This window comes from Chiloscyllium plagiosum, chromosome 4 (genome assembly GCF_004010195.1).
Source record: "Chiloscyllium plagiosum isolate BGI_BamShark_2017 chromosome 4, ASM401019v2, whole genome shotgun sequence".
Lineage (NCBI taxonomy): Eukaryota > Metazoa > Chordata > Chondrichthyes > Orectolobiformes > Hemiscylliidae > Chiloscyllium > Chiloscyllium plagiosum.
This window is the reverse complement of record NC_057713.1, coordinates 73,981,903-73,998,355: the sequence shown is the minus strand read 5'-3', so window position 1 is coordinate 73,998,355 and position 16,453 is coordinate 73,981,903. Positions and strand designations below refer to the sequence as shown.

At 39.2% G+C, this 16,453-nt stretch overlaps 1 protein-coding gene across 3 annotated transcripts in view; it reads left to right on the top strand.

Moving 5' to 3' along the window:
* LOC122549125 (frizzled-6-like) overlaps positions 1-14,854 on the top strand; it is a 48,302-nt gene extending 33,448 nt beyond the window's left edge. For all 3 annotated transcript variants that reach the window (XM_043688441.1, XM_043688440.1, XM_043688439.1), the window contains exons 4-7: positions 4,013-5,030; positions 8,478-8,626; positions 9,792-10,220; positions 13,255-14,854. In XM_043688441.1, the coding sequence (XP_043544376.1) occupies positions 4,013-5,030; positions 8,478-8,626; positions 9,792-10,220; positions 13,255-13,417 (1,759 nt within the window). In that variant the 3' untranslated portion in view covers positions 13,418-14,854. The remainder of the gene's footprint in view (positions 1-4,012; positions 5,031-8,477; positions 8,627-9,791; positions 10,221-13,254) is intronic.
* The last annotated feature ends 1,599 nt before the right edge of the window (positions 14,855-16,453 follow it).

Sequence of the window (16,453 nt, the reverse complement as noted above, 5' to 3'; positions counted from 1 at the left end):
GTCTGAAAAACAACCCTCCACCACCACCCTCTGTCTTCTACCTATGAGCCAGTTCTGTATCCAAATGGCTAGTTCTCCCTGTATTCCATGAGATCGAACCTTGCTAACCAGTCTCCCATGGGGGGCCTTGTCTAACGCCTTACTGAAGTCCATATAGATCACATCTACTGCTCTGCCCTCATCAATCCTCTTTGTTACTTCTTCAAAAAACTCAATCATGTTTGTGAGACATGATTTCCCACACACAAAGCCATGTTGACTATCCCGAATCAGTCCTTGCCTTTCCAAATACATGCACATCCTGTCCCTCAGGATTCCCTCCAACAACTTGCCCACCACCGACGTCAGGCTTACCGGTCTATAGTTCCCTGGCTTGTCTTTACCGCCCTTCTTAAACAGTGGCACCACGTTTGCCAACTTTCAGTCTTCCGGCACCTCACCTGTGACTATCACCCTTGGAAAAAGTGGTAATGAACTGTCACTTTGATCCTTTGCAATCCTTTTGGTTTAGAGCTTAAAATGTGTTGCTGGAAAAATGCAGCAGGTCAGGCAGCATCCAAGAGCAGGAGAATCGACGTTTCGGACATGAGCCCTTCTTCAGGAATCCTTTTGGTTTAGGTAAACTCACAATGCTGTTGGAGAAGGAGTTCCAGGACTTTGACCCAGCAACACTGAAGGAACAGTGGATATAAGACCAGAAGTATCAGACCACAGGACATAGCAGCAGAAGTAGGCATTTCAGCCCATCGAATCTGCTCTAGTATTCCGTGAGATCATGACAGATCTAATAATCCTCAACTCCACTTTTTTTGCCTTTTTCCCATAACCCTTCATTGCTTGCTGACTAAAAATCTGAATATCTCTGTCTTGAATATACTTAATGACCCAACTTCAACAGTCCAAACATGTGCAAGGTAGGTTAATTGGCCAGGCTAAATTGCTGACTGTGTTCAGGAATGTGTAGGTTAGGTGCATTAGCCACAGGAAATGCAGGGTTGCATGGATAGGGTCGGAGAATGGGTCTGGGTGGAGCGCTTTTGGGAGAGTTGATGTGGACTTGTTGGACCGAATGGCCTGTTTCCACACTGGGGATTCTATAATTCTATGAACAGCCTTCTGTTATTAAAGGTTCTATAGAAAGAAGAAATTCTTCCTCATTTCTCTCTCTCGCTCTCTCTCAAACGTGTGACCCCTTATTCTGAGGTTATGCCCTCTTGTCCTAGACTGTCCCACAACAACCTTTCCACATCTACCCTGACAAGTCCCTAAGAATATTGTATGCTTCAATAAAGTTGCGTTTCATCATACGAAGCTTCAAAGAGTACAGGCAAAATCTACTCAAACTTTCCTCGTAAGACCCTTTCACCCATACCTGGTATCAGCTTCAAGAACCTTCTTTTTTGCTGGACTACCTCCAATGCCAGTGAATATTACCTTCGAGAAGGGGCCCAAAAGTATTTGCAGTATTCAACTTTGCCTTGTATGGGTTTTAGCAAAACTCAATAATTTTATGTTGCATTCCCTTTGAAATAAAAGCTGACATTCTATTTGTCAGCCCTATTACTCACTGAATTTGGATGTTGGCTTTTTCTGATTCATGGAGGAGGACTTCCAAATCTCTCGCTTCTATAGCTTTCTACAATTGTTTTCTATTTAAATAACATTTGACTCTTTTTCTGCAAAAATGCATAACATTATATTCTATCCGTCAAGTTTTTGCCCATTCCCTTAACCTATCAATATACCTCTGCAGGCTTTGTATCATCTTCACTGTTTGCCTTCCCGCCTATTTTGTATCATCCGCAAACTCAGCTTTAAGAAAGTCACTTTTCATATCCAAGTCATTAATGTATATGTAAACAGTTATGGCCCCAGCACTTATCCTTGTGGCATTCCTAGGTACAAGCTGCCAGCCTGAAAATGCAACCCTTATCCCACCTCTGTCTTCTATCAGCCAATCCTCGATCCATGGACACCAAAACTCATAATCTTTCAACTACTTCCAATATCACAGGCTCTTATCAAGAGCCTGACATGTAGTACCTTATCAAAAGCTTTCTGAAAATCCAAATATATTACATCCATTGCTTTTTATTTATATATCCTGCTTGTTACCACCTCAAAGAATTCTAGTAAAGTTATCAGGCATAATATTCCCCTTCATGAAGGCACGGTCACATATTATGCATTTCTAATTGTTCTGCTGTTACTTTCTTCATAATATACTCTAGCATTTTCATAATAACAAACATTAAGTGAACTTCTGGCTCCTTTTCCCTTTTTAAATAAATGTGTTGGACTGGCAGTTGTCCAGTCCTCTGGGACTGTTACAGAATCTCAGGATTCCTAGATTATTACCAGTGCATCCACTATCTCTGCAGCTACTTAATTTAAAATCCTGGGATGCATCCCATCCAGATCGCGGCAACTTTTCACTCTTTTGCCTCAATAGTTTCCCTAGTCTATTTTCTTTTGGTGATGATTATTGTGTTTATTTCCTGTCCATTTGCTTCTTTAATATTTCATAATTTTGGAATCCTGTAAGCGTCTTCTACTGTGAAGATTGATAAAAAGTATTTTTGTAACTGCTGTGCCGATTTTGCTTCCCCATTATTATTTCTCCTTCTCTAAGGAGCTGATGTTCACTTTGGCTTCTCTCTTCCTTATATTTCTAGAAACTCTTACAGTCCATCTTGATATTACTTACATGTCTATCCTCAAAGCTTATTTTCTCCCTTTGTCTTTTATTGGTTTTTTAAACTTGCCCAATCCTCTGGTTTATTACTAAACTTTACCACATTGTATGTTTTTTCTTTCAATCGTTAACTTCCCTGGTTAACCATGGTTGGCTTATCCCATTTGTAGAATTATTCTTCACTGGAATATGTCTTTTGCTGTGAGCCATGAACTGTTTCCTTAAGCATCTGACATTGGTCCTCAACCTTTTTGCTGAAAAGCTCCTTCCCCAGTCCACTTGAGCCAATTCTGCTCTCATTCCTTTGTAATTATGATTATTTAGGTTTAGCACAGTGTTTCTGGTCCAAGTTCCTCCTTTTCAAATTGAATGCTAGATTCTAACATGTTGTGATCGCTGTTTCCAAAGGGATCTTTTATTCTGCTATCGTTTATTGAACGTGCCTGATTACATCTCACCAGATCCAAAGTAGCCTGATTCCTGGTTGGATCCATAACATATTATACTAGGAAACTCCAGATTACATTCTACAAATTCTTCCTTCGGCCTCCTAACTAATCTGACCATCCCAACTATGTGAAGATTAAAGTCACTTTTGATTAATATACTGCCTTTGTTACATGCCCTCCATCCCACTGTATACCTACTCTTAAGGCATTTCCAAGTCAGGGAGATGAGTCGTCTGGAGAAGAACCTGCAGGTGATAGTGTTCCTATATATCTGTTGCCCTTATCTTTCTAGGGGATAGCAGTCTTGAATTTGGAAAGTGTTGTTAAGCCTTCCAAGCTTTATTAAGGTCAAATACTGTTCTGAATGTCACTTTGTAAAAATAAAAGGAGACAAATAATGATATACTACATTAAATATATTCAATTTGAATTATATTGCAATAGGATTGAGTTGGCCTTGCATTTGCTATAGACTTGAAACAGAAGTACAGTATATAAACTGCTGGATTGTTGATAATCAGAGTTGCAGCTTGCTCCATGAAGGAATCATATTATCTGACTTCAGTCTGGTCAGTTTTTATTGTCAGCTTTTCTGACTGGTGAGACCTTGGGTAAAGGAAAGTTAAATTGCACCACAAATATAAAATTTGTCAGTTTGGGGTAATGACTATATATAGAATTAAAAATATAAATTCGATAACAAGGTTGTTTCTCATCATCTCAACAGGAATAGTCAGTTTGAGGAGTAACTAAAGTAGGTGCAAAATAGAAAAGTGTAGAATATTTCTGCTGATACATTAGAAAATGAGCATTATTTGAGTTTTAACTTGATCTTTCAGAGGAGTTTGATATGAATTTTTATTTTAAGGTTAGAAGATTGTGTTGATGGCCAGCTGTCTTCAGCAGTAACTCCAACCTCAAGATCGATAACAGAGAAGACTTCGCAAACAATTGTGAAAGATTATGGGTTTTGGTGTCCACGGCCCCTGAAGACCCCTACTGGACATGGCAGTTCATTTCTTGGTGTAGATGACTGTTTGCCACCGTGCCCCAACATGTACTTCAAAGAAGATGAACTAAGCTTTGCTAAATGTTTCATCGGAGTTGTTTCCATCTTTTGTCTATGTGCAACTCTCTTTACCTTCCTGACTTTCCTTATCGATGTTCGAAGATTTCGGTATCCTGAGCGGCCAATCATTTTCTACGCAGTATGTTACAGCATAGTATCTCTTATGTATTTTGTAGGTTTTGTTGCTGGTAATAATATAGTATGCAACAAGGCAGATGAGAAACTGGGAGCCATGGAAACAGTTGTCATAGGAGCACAGAGCAAAGGGTGTACCATCCTTTTCATGTTATTATATTTCTTTACTATGGCAGGTACTGTTTGGTGGGTAATCCTAACCATAACATGGTTCCTAGCAGCAGGACTGAAGTGGAGTTGTGAAGCTATTGAACAGAAAGCGTTGTGGTACCATTCTGTTGCCTGGGGAATACCTGGGATATTCACAATAATGCTGCTTGCCTTGAACAAAGTGGAAGGTGACAATATCAGTGGTGTATGCTTTGTTGGGTTGTACGACTTGAATGCTTTGCGTTATTTTATCTTGACGCCATTGTGCCTCTGTGTGGTGGTGGGATTGTCCCTTCTGTTGGCAGGGATTATTTCCTTGAATCACGTGCGACAGGTGATCCAACATGATGGACGAAATCAAGAGAAGCTGAAGAAATTCATGATTCGAATTGGAGTTTTTAGCGGCCTGTACTTGGTGCCTCTAGTTGGGCTTCTGGGATGCTATATTTATGAGCAAACCCTTCGGACAACTTGGGAAACAACATGGGTTCATGATTACTGTCAAGATTATCCTATCCCATGCCCCAATCAGGTACATTCAGAAAGTGCATATTTTGACATGTTTTCTATACTTTTAAATTCTTGTTGTAATTCATTGCACATTATTATTTTCAGTAAATTTATATTTCTGTATTCAGTGAACAGCTAGTAATTGAGATTTTTAGTTCTGACATGGATGCGTATTAAGATGGCAGCTAGGTGGCCAGTTACCAGTGGCATAATCACAAGTTCCACAGGCTAAATTTAATCTATAAGCATGTTCATGGTACATTTTCTTCAGGACCTGTCTGCCATTGCTCAGTTGGTAGTATCTTCAACTCCAAATCATAACATTGTCCTAATTCAACAATCTAGGCTGTGCTCCAGTGCAGTACAGAGGGAGTGTTACGCTGTCAGAATTGCCATCTTTCAAATGGGACATTAAACTGACCTCCATGCTGCCCTTTCAGTTGGATCCCATTACATTGTTTAGCATTTGATCAGAAAATGTATTCCTAGTGTCTCGGCCACATCTTATCCCTCAATCAACATTTTAAAAACATGGATCATCTGGTATGTAGCACTTTGCTGTTTGTGACACTGTGTTTCCTACATTACAAAAGTGAGTAACCTTCAAAAGCACTTTACTGACTGTGAAATGGACATCATGCAGTGATAAGGCACTATGTAAATGCAAGTCTTCTTTCAAAATGTACATACAGAGGCAAGCATTGGGGAAATGCAGGGTAGGCACCACTGTATTGCAGTATTCTAATTATAGTTTGTTGGTAGTTGAAGTAAGTGACAGTTTTGGATTACTTGACATGCCGTGATCATTTGATTCAGACATATTTATTCTTTTACCAACTTCTCTTGTTCTTTTGGTTTTGAGCAAGAGTCAAGACATTAGCATACATTGAGTAGAGGGGTAGGTACTCTGGCACACTTAACATTAATCTTCGGGAGTTAGCTTTGTTATTACAAAGAACTTTGAATTGTTTTAGTCCCAGTGTACTGCGGCATAATATGGTACCTCAACAGCAATTTGGAATTCTTAATTAAATCCTGATTATCAAATGGAACCTCATCAGGATTTTACCACCTTTTGTGCAAACCATCTTGGATATGGAAATAGTCTCTGTCATGTTTCTTCAGGAATGTAGGAATAAATATGGTGGCCGCACACATTTACGGTTTTATATGCTTGTGTGTTATGGGGATGGATGCAAATCAAATTTTAAACTATGCAATTTATATTTGCAATCAGATTTTTAAACTGACAAGTGTCAGTTATGTTTGGAATATAGTTTGCTAAATATTTATTTAAATTAATATGGACTTGTGCATGTCAATTTTCAGTGGTAAGTGTTGTGCCATGTTTAATTGCAAGTCATATTTCACAAACAACTTCTATATAAGAAAATATTTATTTTTATATTATATAATGCTTAGATTATTTTGTTAGAAACTATATTTCTAACATTTTAATTACACAGAATTCTGCTTTCTTTCACTATATTTCCGAGGTTGCTGAGGCAATTAAAAGCTAATTTTCAGTTCCAGCTCTTTAAACAAGTGTTAGTGCCGATATAATTTTATTTTATACTTGGGAATTATTTTGGAATGTTTGGACTCAGTTAAGCTTTTCATGTTTAAAAATGACATAAATATTCAAATAACTATTTGGCAGAGGTATGTAAGGTATGACCGTATTCTAGAGGTGTAAAAAGTCCTTGTTATCCAGGCTCGACCTGCATTACTTTCTGAGATAGGCTTAGGTTTAGGCTTAGATTGTGACATTACTATTGGGCCTTAGCATACCTGGAGCTAAGAGTAAAATTGATCGCCACCTAGTTTATGCTGAAAGTGCTCCAGTGTCATTTTTGTGATCCACAACTATATGGCCTGCCAGCAACTTGCTATGCAGTAATTTTCCACAGAAGAAAAGGCCATTTTAATTCTAGAGGCGAGAATGCTGCTGACTCCATGGGGTAGGAAAGGGGTTGGTGGTCACCTTGGGCACTTTTCAGTTCTTGCCATTTAACATTGTGCTCTTTGTGCAACAAATTTACCACATTTGAAAAGGTGTCAGATTACTTTGCCATAACTACCATGTGTGCTCATGTAAAAGTCAAATTTTATTAGATCATTTTTAACGTTAAATTTATTGGGTCAACTATTACATGGATACTACTTTTGAGGGGCTGAAATTCATGCTACAGTCCAAAATACTGTATCAGTAGCAGAAGCCCAACTGATCTCTAAACAAATAAAAGTAAAACACAGGAAAGTACGCTAATCACCAGATAAAGACAATAGAAACAAAAATGAATTAGTAATTAGATTGAATTAGATTGATCTTTTATTTATACATATAAAAATTGAAGTAGAAATATAATGTGGCTTTAAATTACAATTACATGCTACATTAGGTGCATTAGTTAGAAGGAAATGGGGCTGGCTGGCTGGGTTACTCCTTGGACCTGTTTCCATACAGTAGGGAATCTAATCTTAAATTAAACATGTCAGATATAAAAGTTTGTTAAAATCCTGCAAAATCACACTGTTCAGCTAGGTATATGACAGTATTCCATGAGTGCTACAGGGAAACTGAACCCAGCTGAGCTGCACACAAAGGGAGGTTGTTACCTGTCTATGACCTAATGTGTCTTAAACTTTTGCGCCAAATTGATGTGAAACGTCAAAACACAGTACAAAAAAAATTAATTTCCTTATCGTAACATTTATGTGCAGGATAATACCTTGACTCATAAATGTTGATCTGTTATCTGTGAAGAACTAGGGTCAACCTTTTGCATGAGATATATGAAAAATTCCAGATTTTTGGCCAAAAATAGGGGGTCAACTTTTACATGAGATCGACTTTAATGTACAGTATATGAACGTCAAAGGATTAGAAGAGAAAAACAAAACCTAAGAGATTAAGCTTGCTATTTTAGACTGCTAATTTCATTACTGTAACTAACATTCTAGTCTGTCTACTGATTGTGTGTCCAGGTTTGTGAGAATTGTCAACCATTTTCTTTGGAGCTGCCACAGAGACCTGGGGCTAGAATTTCCCAAAAGGGGTGAGGTGATTTCCATCTATCTGCCATTATCTCTTTGACAGCAACAACAACTTTAGTTTATGAAACACTAATAAAGTAATAATTTTCCATCTCAAGGAAGTCCTGGAGGAGTGTACAAACAGCTAGTTTTGCCATTTCTCAAAATTACTTTAAAGCTTTTGGAAGAAAATAGGAAGAACCTGTACAGAAACTCCAGTGTCTGATATTCACAGTACATTGTGTGTAGCTAACTTGTACAATGAACAATGAGAGGATATTTTCTACAGATAAATAATAAATTACAGTTTGTAAACTTGATTAAGACTTGTTCCATTAGCATTATGGTACATAGTTTTACTTAGATTGCTTACATTGCCTACTGGGCAGTAATTTAATGCATTAATTTGTTCTGCTTGTTTATTTTTATATAGGTGGAAACCTTGATCAGGCCGGACCTGTCACTCTTTATGATGAAATACTTGATGACTCTAATTGTTGGTATACCAGCAGTTTTCTGGGTTGGCAGTAGAAAAACATGTTCTGAATGGGCCAATTTTTTTCACAGTGCCCACAAACGAGAGTAAGACCGACTTTCAATTTCTTCTTTAAGAATACTCCCATTAAATGAGGAAGGTTCTGTGTGGGTAGTATCAGAAGGGAAGGAGATATTTTGCAGATGCTGGGGGACTTAGAGCAAAATGCAGGGATTGGTGTTCAGCCATGGGAAGTATCTGGGAGAAACTAGACATTTCCCCTCTGTGAGAGGGAAGGCTGTTTTTGAGCATAAATCAGTTTCAAAATGGCATTAACATAGAGTTATACAGCACGGAGACAGGCCTTTCAGTCCAACTAGTCCATACCAAACTTAATCCCAAGCTAAACTAGTCCCACCTACCTACTCCTAGTCCATATCCCTGCAAACCTTTCCTATTCATATACTTATCCAAATGTCTTTTAAAAGTTGCAATTATGCTCACATCCACCACTTTGTCAGAAGATTATTCCACATGCAGACCACCCTCTGTGTAAAAAAAAAAATGCCCCATTGTCTTTTTAAATCTCTCTCTCTCACATCTCTCCTTAAAATGTGTCTTGAAATCCCGCATCCTAGGGAAAAGACACCCACTACTAACCCTATCAACACCCCTCATGAATTTATAAATTTATATAAGGCCACCTCTCAACCTTCTATGCTCCAGTGAAAGAAGTCCAAGCCTATCCAGCCTTTCTTTATAACTCAAACCTTCCATACGTGGCAACATCATGGTAAATCTCTTCTGAACCCTCTCCAGCTTAATATCCTGCTGTAACTGGGCAACCAGAACTGGGCACAGTACTCCAGAAGACACCTCACCAATGTCCTGTACAACTTCAACATGACTTTCCACTCCTAATTGCGAAGGACTGAGCAATGAAAACAAGCATGCTAAATGCCATATGTTACGTTATGTACCACATTTATTCTTAGGGATAGTTTATTACTGTTAAAGGAGTTGAAGAATGCTACTAAATTGTCTTTGTTAAATCAATCCAGATTTTTCATAGTCATTATTTCTGTGGTTAGACCACAAATTTATTGAATTCCCTTTTATCGATACAAGGTATATGTTGGCATTTGAATCTTGACCTCAGCATTCCTAGTCCAGTACCATACTATCCTGTCCACAGCAAATATTAAAAGTGAAAATTTCAGCGATTAGTCAGATTTTTTTTTTCTGAATATTCTTTTTCTCCCATCTTCTTAGCCCTATTACCGAAAGTCGGAGAGTGCTGCAGGAGTCCTGTGAATTTTTCCTGAAGCACAATTCTAAAGTTCAGCACAAGAAGAAGCACAAATCAAGTTCCCATAAACTCAGGGTAATCTCTAAATCCATGGGGACATCTACTACCGGCATGGCAAATCATGGGACATCAACTTTGCCTGCAACCAATCACGAATCATTTGGTGAAGCAACATTTTCTGAGGCTAAACCTTTCCTTGAAATCAGTGAGCATGATGCTTTCCTCCCTGCTATCGCGACTGCATTGAACGCATCCACCGGGGAACAGGTTTCTCTCAGTTTATCTGGACACGGGGTGACTACTGACCTTCCAGAGAAAAGGAGTAAAGGAGGAAGCGTATCTGGCAGAGTAAGCAACCAGTCTGAAGGCTTGCAGCGTGTTCCAGATGGACGGTAAGAAACTAGTGGTTTACTGTGTAGTTTAATGATTATGATGAGGGTTGTAAAATGCAGTGGAACTTGCTTTAAGTTATTAGCAAGGTGGGCATTCAACCTTATGGGGAAACATCTTATTCCAAAATGACTTCTCATTTTGTAAGAGTTTGCACTCACTTGCGTTGATCAGTAGGCAATCTGCTCTAAGAATCAGTTTTGAAATTATTTCCTTTTCTCAGACAGAAAACACTTCTGCAGCTTTCGAGCTATCTATTAAAGACACTTCAAAATAGACTTATCTGTCTCTGCTTCTTATGTTGTCTGCTGCTTGACAAATAAAAATCATAAGGTCAGTTTTATCCCTCAGCTGTATTGTGTAAGGAAATGCAAGGATTTATTTGTGTAGTTAGGAGGCATAGCCCACATCAATCTCTTGTCTGTGTTAGTTTGAAGCAATCTTTTTGCTTTAAATAAATTTAAATTAGTAATTTGAATTAAGCCACAGTACAAAGTATACTGTATTGCTTAAAAATAAATGAATGAAAAATTAATTTAATCATGGTATCTTGGAGTACAAGTACTTTGTAGCACAATTCAACGTGTGTGTGTGTGTGTGTGTGCGCGCGTGCACACATGTGTAGCCATACAGCACGGAAACAGACGCTTCGGTACAACCAGTCCATGCCAAACATAATTCCAAAGTAAACTGGCCTACACCTGGCCTATATCTCTCCAAATCTTTCCTATTTATGTATCCATCCAAATGTCTTTTAAACATTGTAAATGCATTATTTACTCTCATATATAACATGAAATTGGCCTAAAGACATTAGTATCCTTTTTGATTTTGTTCCTGGATTTGAGTGTCAGTTGCGAGGCCCTTATTTATTGCCCATGAATAGGTGCTGTTAAGCCATCTTCTTGAACCGTTGCAGTCCATGTGTAACACAGTTCGATTTGGAAGGAGCTTCCAGACCTTTGACACAATGACAGTGAAGAAATGGCATCATTAGTTTAAGTCAGGATAGTGTGTAGCTTTGAGGGGATGTGTCTCCTGCCCTTTTCTAAATGGTAGAAGTCGGAGTTTGGAAGATGCTGTTGGAAGGAGTTGTTCTCTGCTTTCGTGTCAGTACATAAAGTTTGCACCAGCACAAGTGATGAAATAAGCTACGTTAACAGGTTCAGATATATTCTGGTCAACAAGTGGAATGTTCGAAATAGGCCTTGGAGGTAATGTGATTTGATTTTGTAAGATGGATCAAAGCTCTTAAGCCTGAAACTAGACCTTGTTAAATACTATGTTACTATTTTATATGAAGAAATCCTTGGGTTTCTGGCAGTGTTGCCCACAAACTTCAGGTTGAGGCACAAAATGTTTCTAAATTCTTTTGCACCCACAATTTTGATAGTTTTTTTTTCAGTTCAGGGAGAACGTGGTCTTCATTGGCTAGGCCAGCATTTATTGCCCATCTTTACTTGTCCTTGAGATAGTAGTAGTGGTGAGCTGCAAACTTGAATATCTGCAGTCCATCAGGTGCAGATACTGGTAAGGGAGTTCCAGGATTTTGACTCCTTGACAGTGAAGGAGCAGTAATATGTTTCCAAGTCTGGATGGTGAGTTTCTTCAAGGGGAATTTGCACCTAGTAGTTCCAAGCAAATGCTGTCCTTATCCTCCTCAGTGGTAGAGGTTTGCAAGATGCTGTCTAAAGAGCCTTAGAGATTTGCTGCAGTGCAGCTTGTAGATGGTACACACTATCGTGTTGAAGAGAGTGAGCTTTGAAGGTGCTTCAAGGTTTCTGATCAAGAAGTTTCCTTGTCCTAGACGGTAATGAGTGTTGACACCGCATTCCTCTATCAAACTGTTGACTTTGCCTTGTTAATGACAAACAGGTTAGGAGAGTCAGGAAGTGAGTTACTTACTTCAGTTTCTGATCAATTGTAATCCATAGAATGTTGATAGTTAGGGATTCAACAATAGTAATGTTATTAAACATCAAAGAGATCAAAATACAAAATTGTAGGCAGCACGGTGGCACAGTGGTTAGCACTGCTGCCTCACAGCGCCACAGACCTGGGTTCAATTCCCGCCTCAGGCGACAGACTGTGTGGAGTTTGCACATTCTCCCCGTGTCTGTGTGGGTTTCCTCCGGGTGCTCCGGTTTCCTCCCACAATCCAAAGATGTGCAGGTCAGGTGAATTGGCCATGCTAAATTGCCCGTAGTGTTAGGTAAGGGGTAAATGTAGGGTTATGGGTGGGTTGCGCTCCGGCGGGTCGGTGTGGACTTGTTGGGCCGAACGGCCTGTTTCCACATTGTAATGTAATCTAATCTACATCATGTCACCTTTCGGTTAGCCACTGTCCAGCCTTGTGGGCTCAATTTAAGCCCATAATCTCTGTCCTCATTTTGTTTGCCACTTTCACTGCATTTAGTTTTACTTCTGTCAGAAACTTGTTTTTAGTTTCAAAAATAATTGTTTCATCTTTCTGCTGTCCACACCTCATGAAGACATATCTTTGGTTTCTTTATTTGTTCTATTTTGGACTTAATTGTCCCTTAGTCAAGAATCACCAACTCTCCTATTTTCCATCCTGTCACTTCTGTTTTTCTCCCATCCTTCTCCAGCCTACACACACAAGCGGGTACACAGGTGACTTGTTACATTTCTGACTTCTGAATGGCAAGTCATTATCCTGAAAACAGCTCAGTTTCTCACTTCACACACGTTGCTTGACCTGAGCTATTCCAACATTTTCTGTTCTTATTCCCACTATTTTCCTGTGTTCTGCATTACAATCTGGAATGCCTCAAATCCACACTGTTTAAAGGTAATGTTGGTTCCAGAGAACTCTCTTTCTCTGTTCAGCAACTCAGTATCTTTGTTTTAATGTAACAGCATATGTAATTTTATAACGGCTTTCCAATTGCACTCTACTCTCCTTAATTTGCTTCACCTTAAGGCTGCATTTTGATTCTTCATGTAACTCCACGGGAGATCGTTTACTCTGTAATTAATGACTTTGTTTGTTTGTTTGTTTGTTTTTGAAAACAGATTAACACCAAGAGACGACTATGCTGAAGAACAGACAGTACAATCTAGTTTTGTCCTCGTGCCCCACAATCCACGGGCCAGTAGCAGCAAGACCCCTGCTTCTCTTCTCGTGCATGCATTGCCAGATATCACCAAGTTTGAAGACTCTGAGAATGGTGACTAAACGCCTGACCATGTTAGATTGATATATTTGGTGGCTTTTCATGTCTTGGCATTTGGACTATAGCCTATGCTTTGTGAAGACGGCATCTGTAGCACGTCATTTTGTGAGCTAGTTACTTTTTTTTCTTTAGTTTTAGGGAGAAAATTTAAATGCACTACAGATAAGTCTTAAATAGTTTGAACTTGAGAACTAATCTGAAAGTCCAACTTACTACAAATATCAGAGGAACCTTTTTTATACTTCCCACGCAAATTCTTTTTTCTGATACTGTAAAATATCATGTGGTAACTCTCCATTTATAGATAGTTTTGTATTAGTGTTTATGAAGGTGGGAGGGGTAGAAATTGCGTTTAGTCAATATTGTGTCTTTATGCCTTGTAAAGTAGGCAGTGACAGCAGTGTTTCTTTGTGGTATCTTCTTTCTGTTCAATTATATGCTCATTTATAATGTTATTTTACCTTGCATAGTAGTGTGTATGTATGAAATCGCTTGTTCACCTTGAAATAATGATAAATAGGGTGTAACACTCCCTTAGTAGCTACTGTTACCGCTGTTGTTTATTTGTTCCAATAATTTGCACAATTGTGGTAGTTGACTCAGCAGGATTGTGGATACTTTATGCAGATTGAAGGAAGAAGCAGAGAGACCTGGGAGTGTACTTATATCTTTTGAATGTGTAATATGGCGAGTTTAGAAGTCTGTTATAAGGGCAGGTGGATACTTAGCTTTATCAATAGAGACGGAGGACAAAAGCAAGGAGATTATCCTAAACACGTTACTTAGGCCTCATCTGGAGTATTGTAGGCACTGCAATAGTATACGTTAGGAAGATTGACGAGGCTTAGGAGTTGATGCAGAAGGAATTCATTTGCGTAATACCAATTACAGTGTATAAAGATTTCACTCGCATCAATACTAGAATTTGGGATCATTCTCCTTCACTCTGAGATGGTTATGGGAAGATTGGATAAAGGCATTCAGAATCCTTTAATAGAATAAATAAGGAACAACTGTTTCCGATGCAATAACGATTGGTAATCAGTGCACAGAATAAAGGAATTGACAGATGAACCTGAGGTGATATGAGGGGAAAATGAATCTGGAATGCAGTGCCTGAAAGAGTGGTGGAAGTAGATTCAATAATCATTTCTACAAAGGAATTGGATAAGTACTTTATGCAGAAACCCCACTGGAACTGTTAGGTAAGAGCAGGGAATTGAAGTAAATTCAGTAGTTATTTGAATGTTCTGGTCCACATGTACGAAAGGAAATCCCCTAGTCAGAGATTACACAACATCTCTAATTCTCTACAGTTTAACTCTGGTTTACCAGTTCAGCTCCACTCAGAACTGGAGACTGTCAAGTTGTTGTGGTTCTGTTCGCCGAGCTAGAAGTTTTTGTTGCAAACGTTTCGTCCCCTGTCTAGGTGACATCCTCAGTGCTTGGGAGCCTCCTGTGAAGCGTTTCTGTGGTGTTTCCTCCGGCATTTATAGTGGCCTGTCCTGCCGCTTCCGGAAGACAAACAGGAAGACAGCTAACGATCCGCATCCACGAACATCAACTAGCCACGAAACGACACGACCAGCTATCCCTAGTAGCCACACACACAGAAGACAAGCAACATGAATTCGACTGGGACAACACTACCATTATAGGGCAAGCCAAACAAAGAACTGCCAGGGAATTCCTAGAAGCATGGCACTCCTCCACAAACTCCATCAACAAACACATCGACCTGGACCCAATATACCAGCCACTACAGCGGACAGCTGAAACTGACAACCGGAAGCAGCAGGGACAGGCCACTATAAATGCTGGAGGAAACACCACAGAAGCGCTTCGCAGGAGGCTCCCAAGCACTGAGGATGTCACCAAGACAGGGGACGAAACGTTTGCAACAAAAACTTCCAGCTCGGCGAACAGAACCACAGCAACGAGCACCCGAGCTACAATTCTTCTCACAAACTTTGTTCTGTCAAGTTTTAAATCTTGGCACAATTATGGGCAGGTGAGAATTAACACATGTATGAACATATGGGAAACAGAGTGGTCTACTCCACCCTTTGAGCCTGCTCCACCATTCATTAAGATCATAGCTGATCTGCTTTTAACCTCAACTCTATATTCCTGCATATCCCTAATAACTTTAATCCCCTAAATCAAGAATCTATCTACCTCTGCCTTAAAATGTTTAAGATTCTGCATCCATTGCTTTTTGAGGAAGAGAAGTCCAAAGACTCTGAACTGTCTGAGGGGAAAAGAAAGTTTCCTCATCTCTGTCTTAAATGAGCGACCCTTTATTTTTAAACCACGGCACCTAATTCTAGAATCTCCCACAAGAAGAAACACCTGGTCAAGTCCCCTCAGGATCTTAAAAGTTTCAATTAAGTCACTTCTGACTCTTCTAAATTCCAGAGGATACAGCCTCGCCTCATGAGGCAATCTGCTCATTCCAGGTATTAATCTAATCCTTTCCTCTCTCTCTTCCCCTCTCTCTCTTCCCCTTTCTTCCTCTCTCCCTTTCTTCCTCTCTCCCTTTCTTCCTCTCTCCCTTTCTTCCTCTCTCCCTTTCTTCCTCTCTCCCTTTCTTCCTCTGTCTGTCTCTCTCTCGCTCTCTTAAATTTACACTATTTTCAGTTGTTTTATGTCAGATATCCAGCATCTGCAGTATTTTTGCTTTTGTGGGTCATCTGATGAATTCCCTATGCAGCAAGTCTTCATTGCTGCCACTATGTGGCCAAGCAGGAAAGTTGTATTTTTCTTACTATTTGCATATTTGAAGCATTTTAAAATTGCCAAAAATGTAGGTTTCTAAGAGGTTTTGATCTGCGTTGAACCAAATTAAACATTTACTGAAGGAAAATATAATTTCCTATTATCTTTATGCCTCCAAAGCAATAAGGTATCAAGAGTACAAGATAAGCAAAATGCACTGTATGACTGCAATCAGTGTAATTCTTGTACAGTGAGAACTGGAAACATGACTGAATATCTCTGATCTAAAGTGGATACTGGACACTGGATCTGGTTTTAAA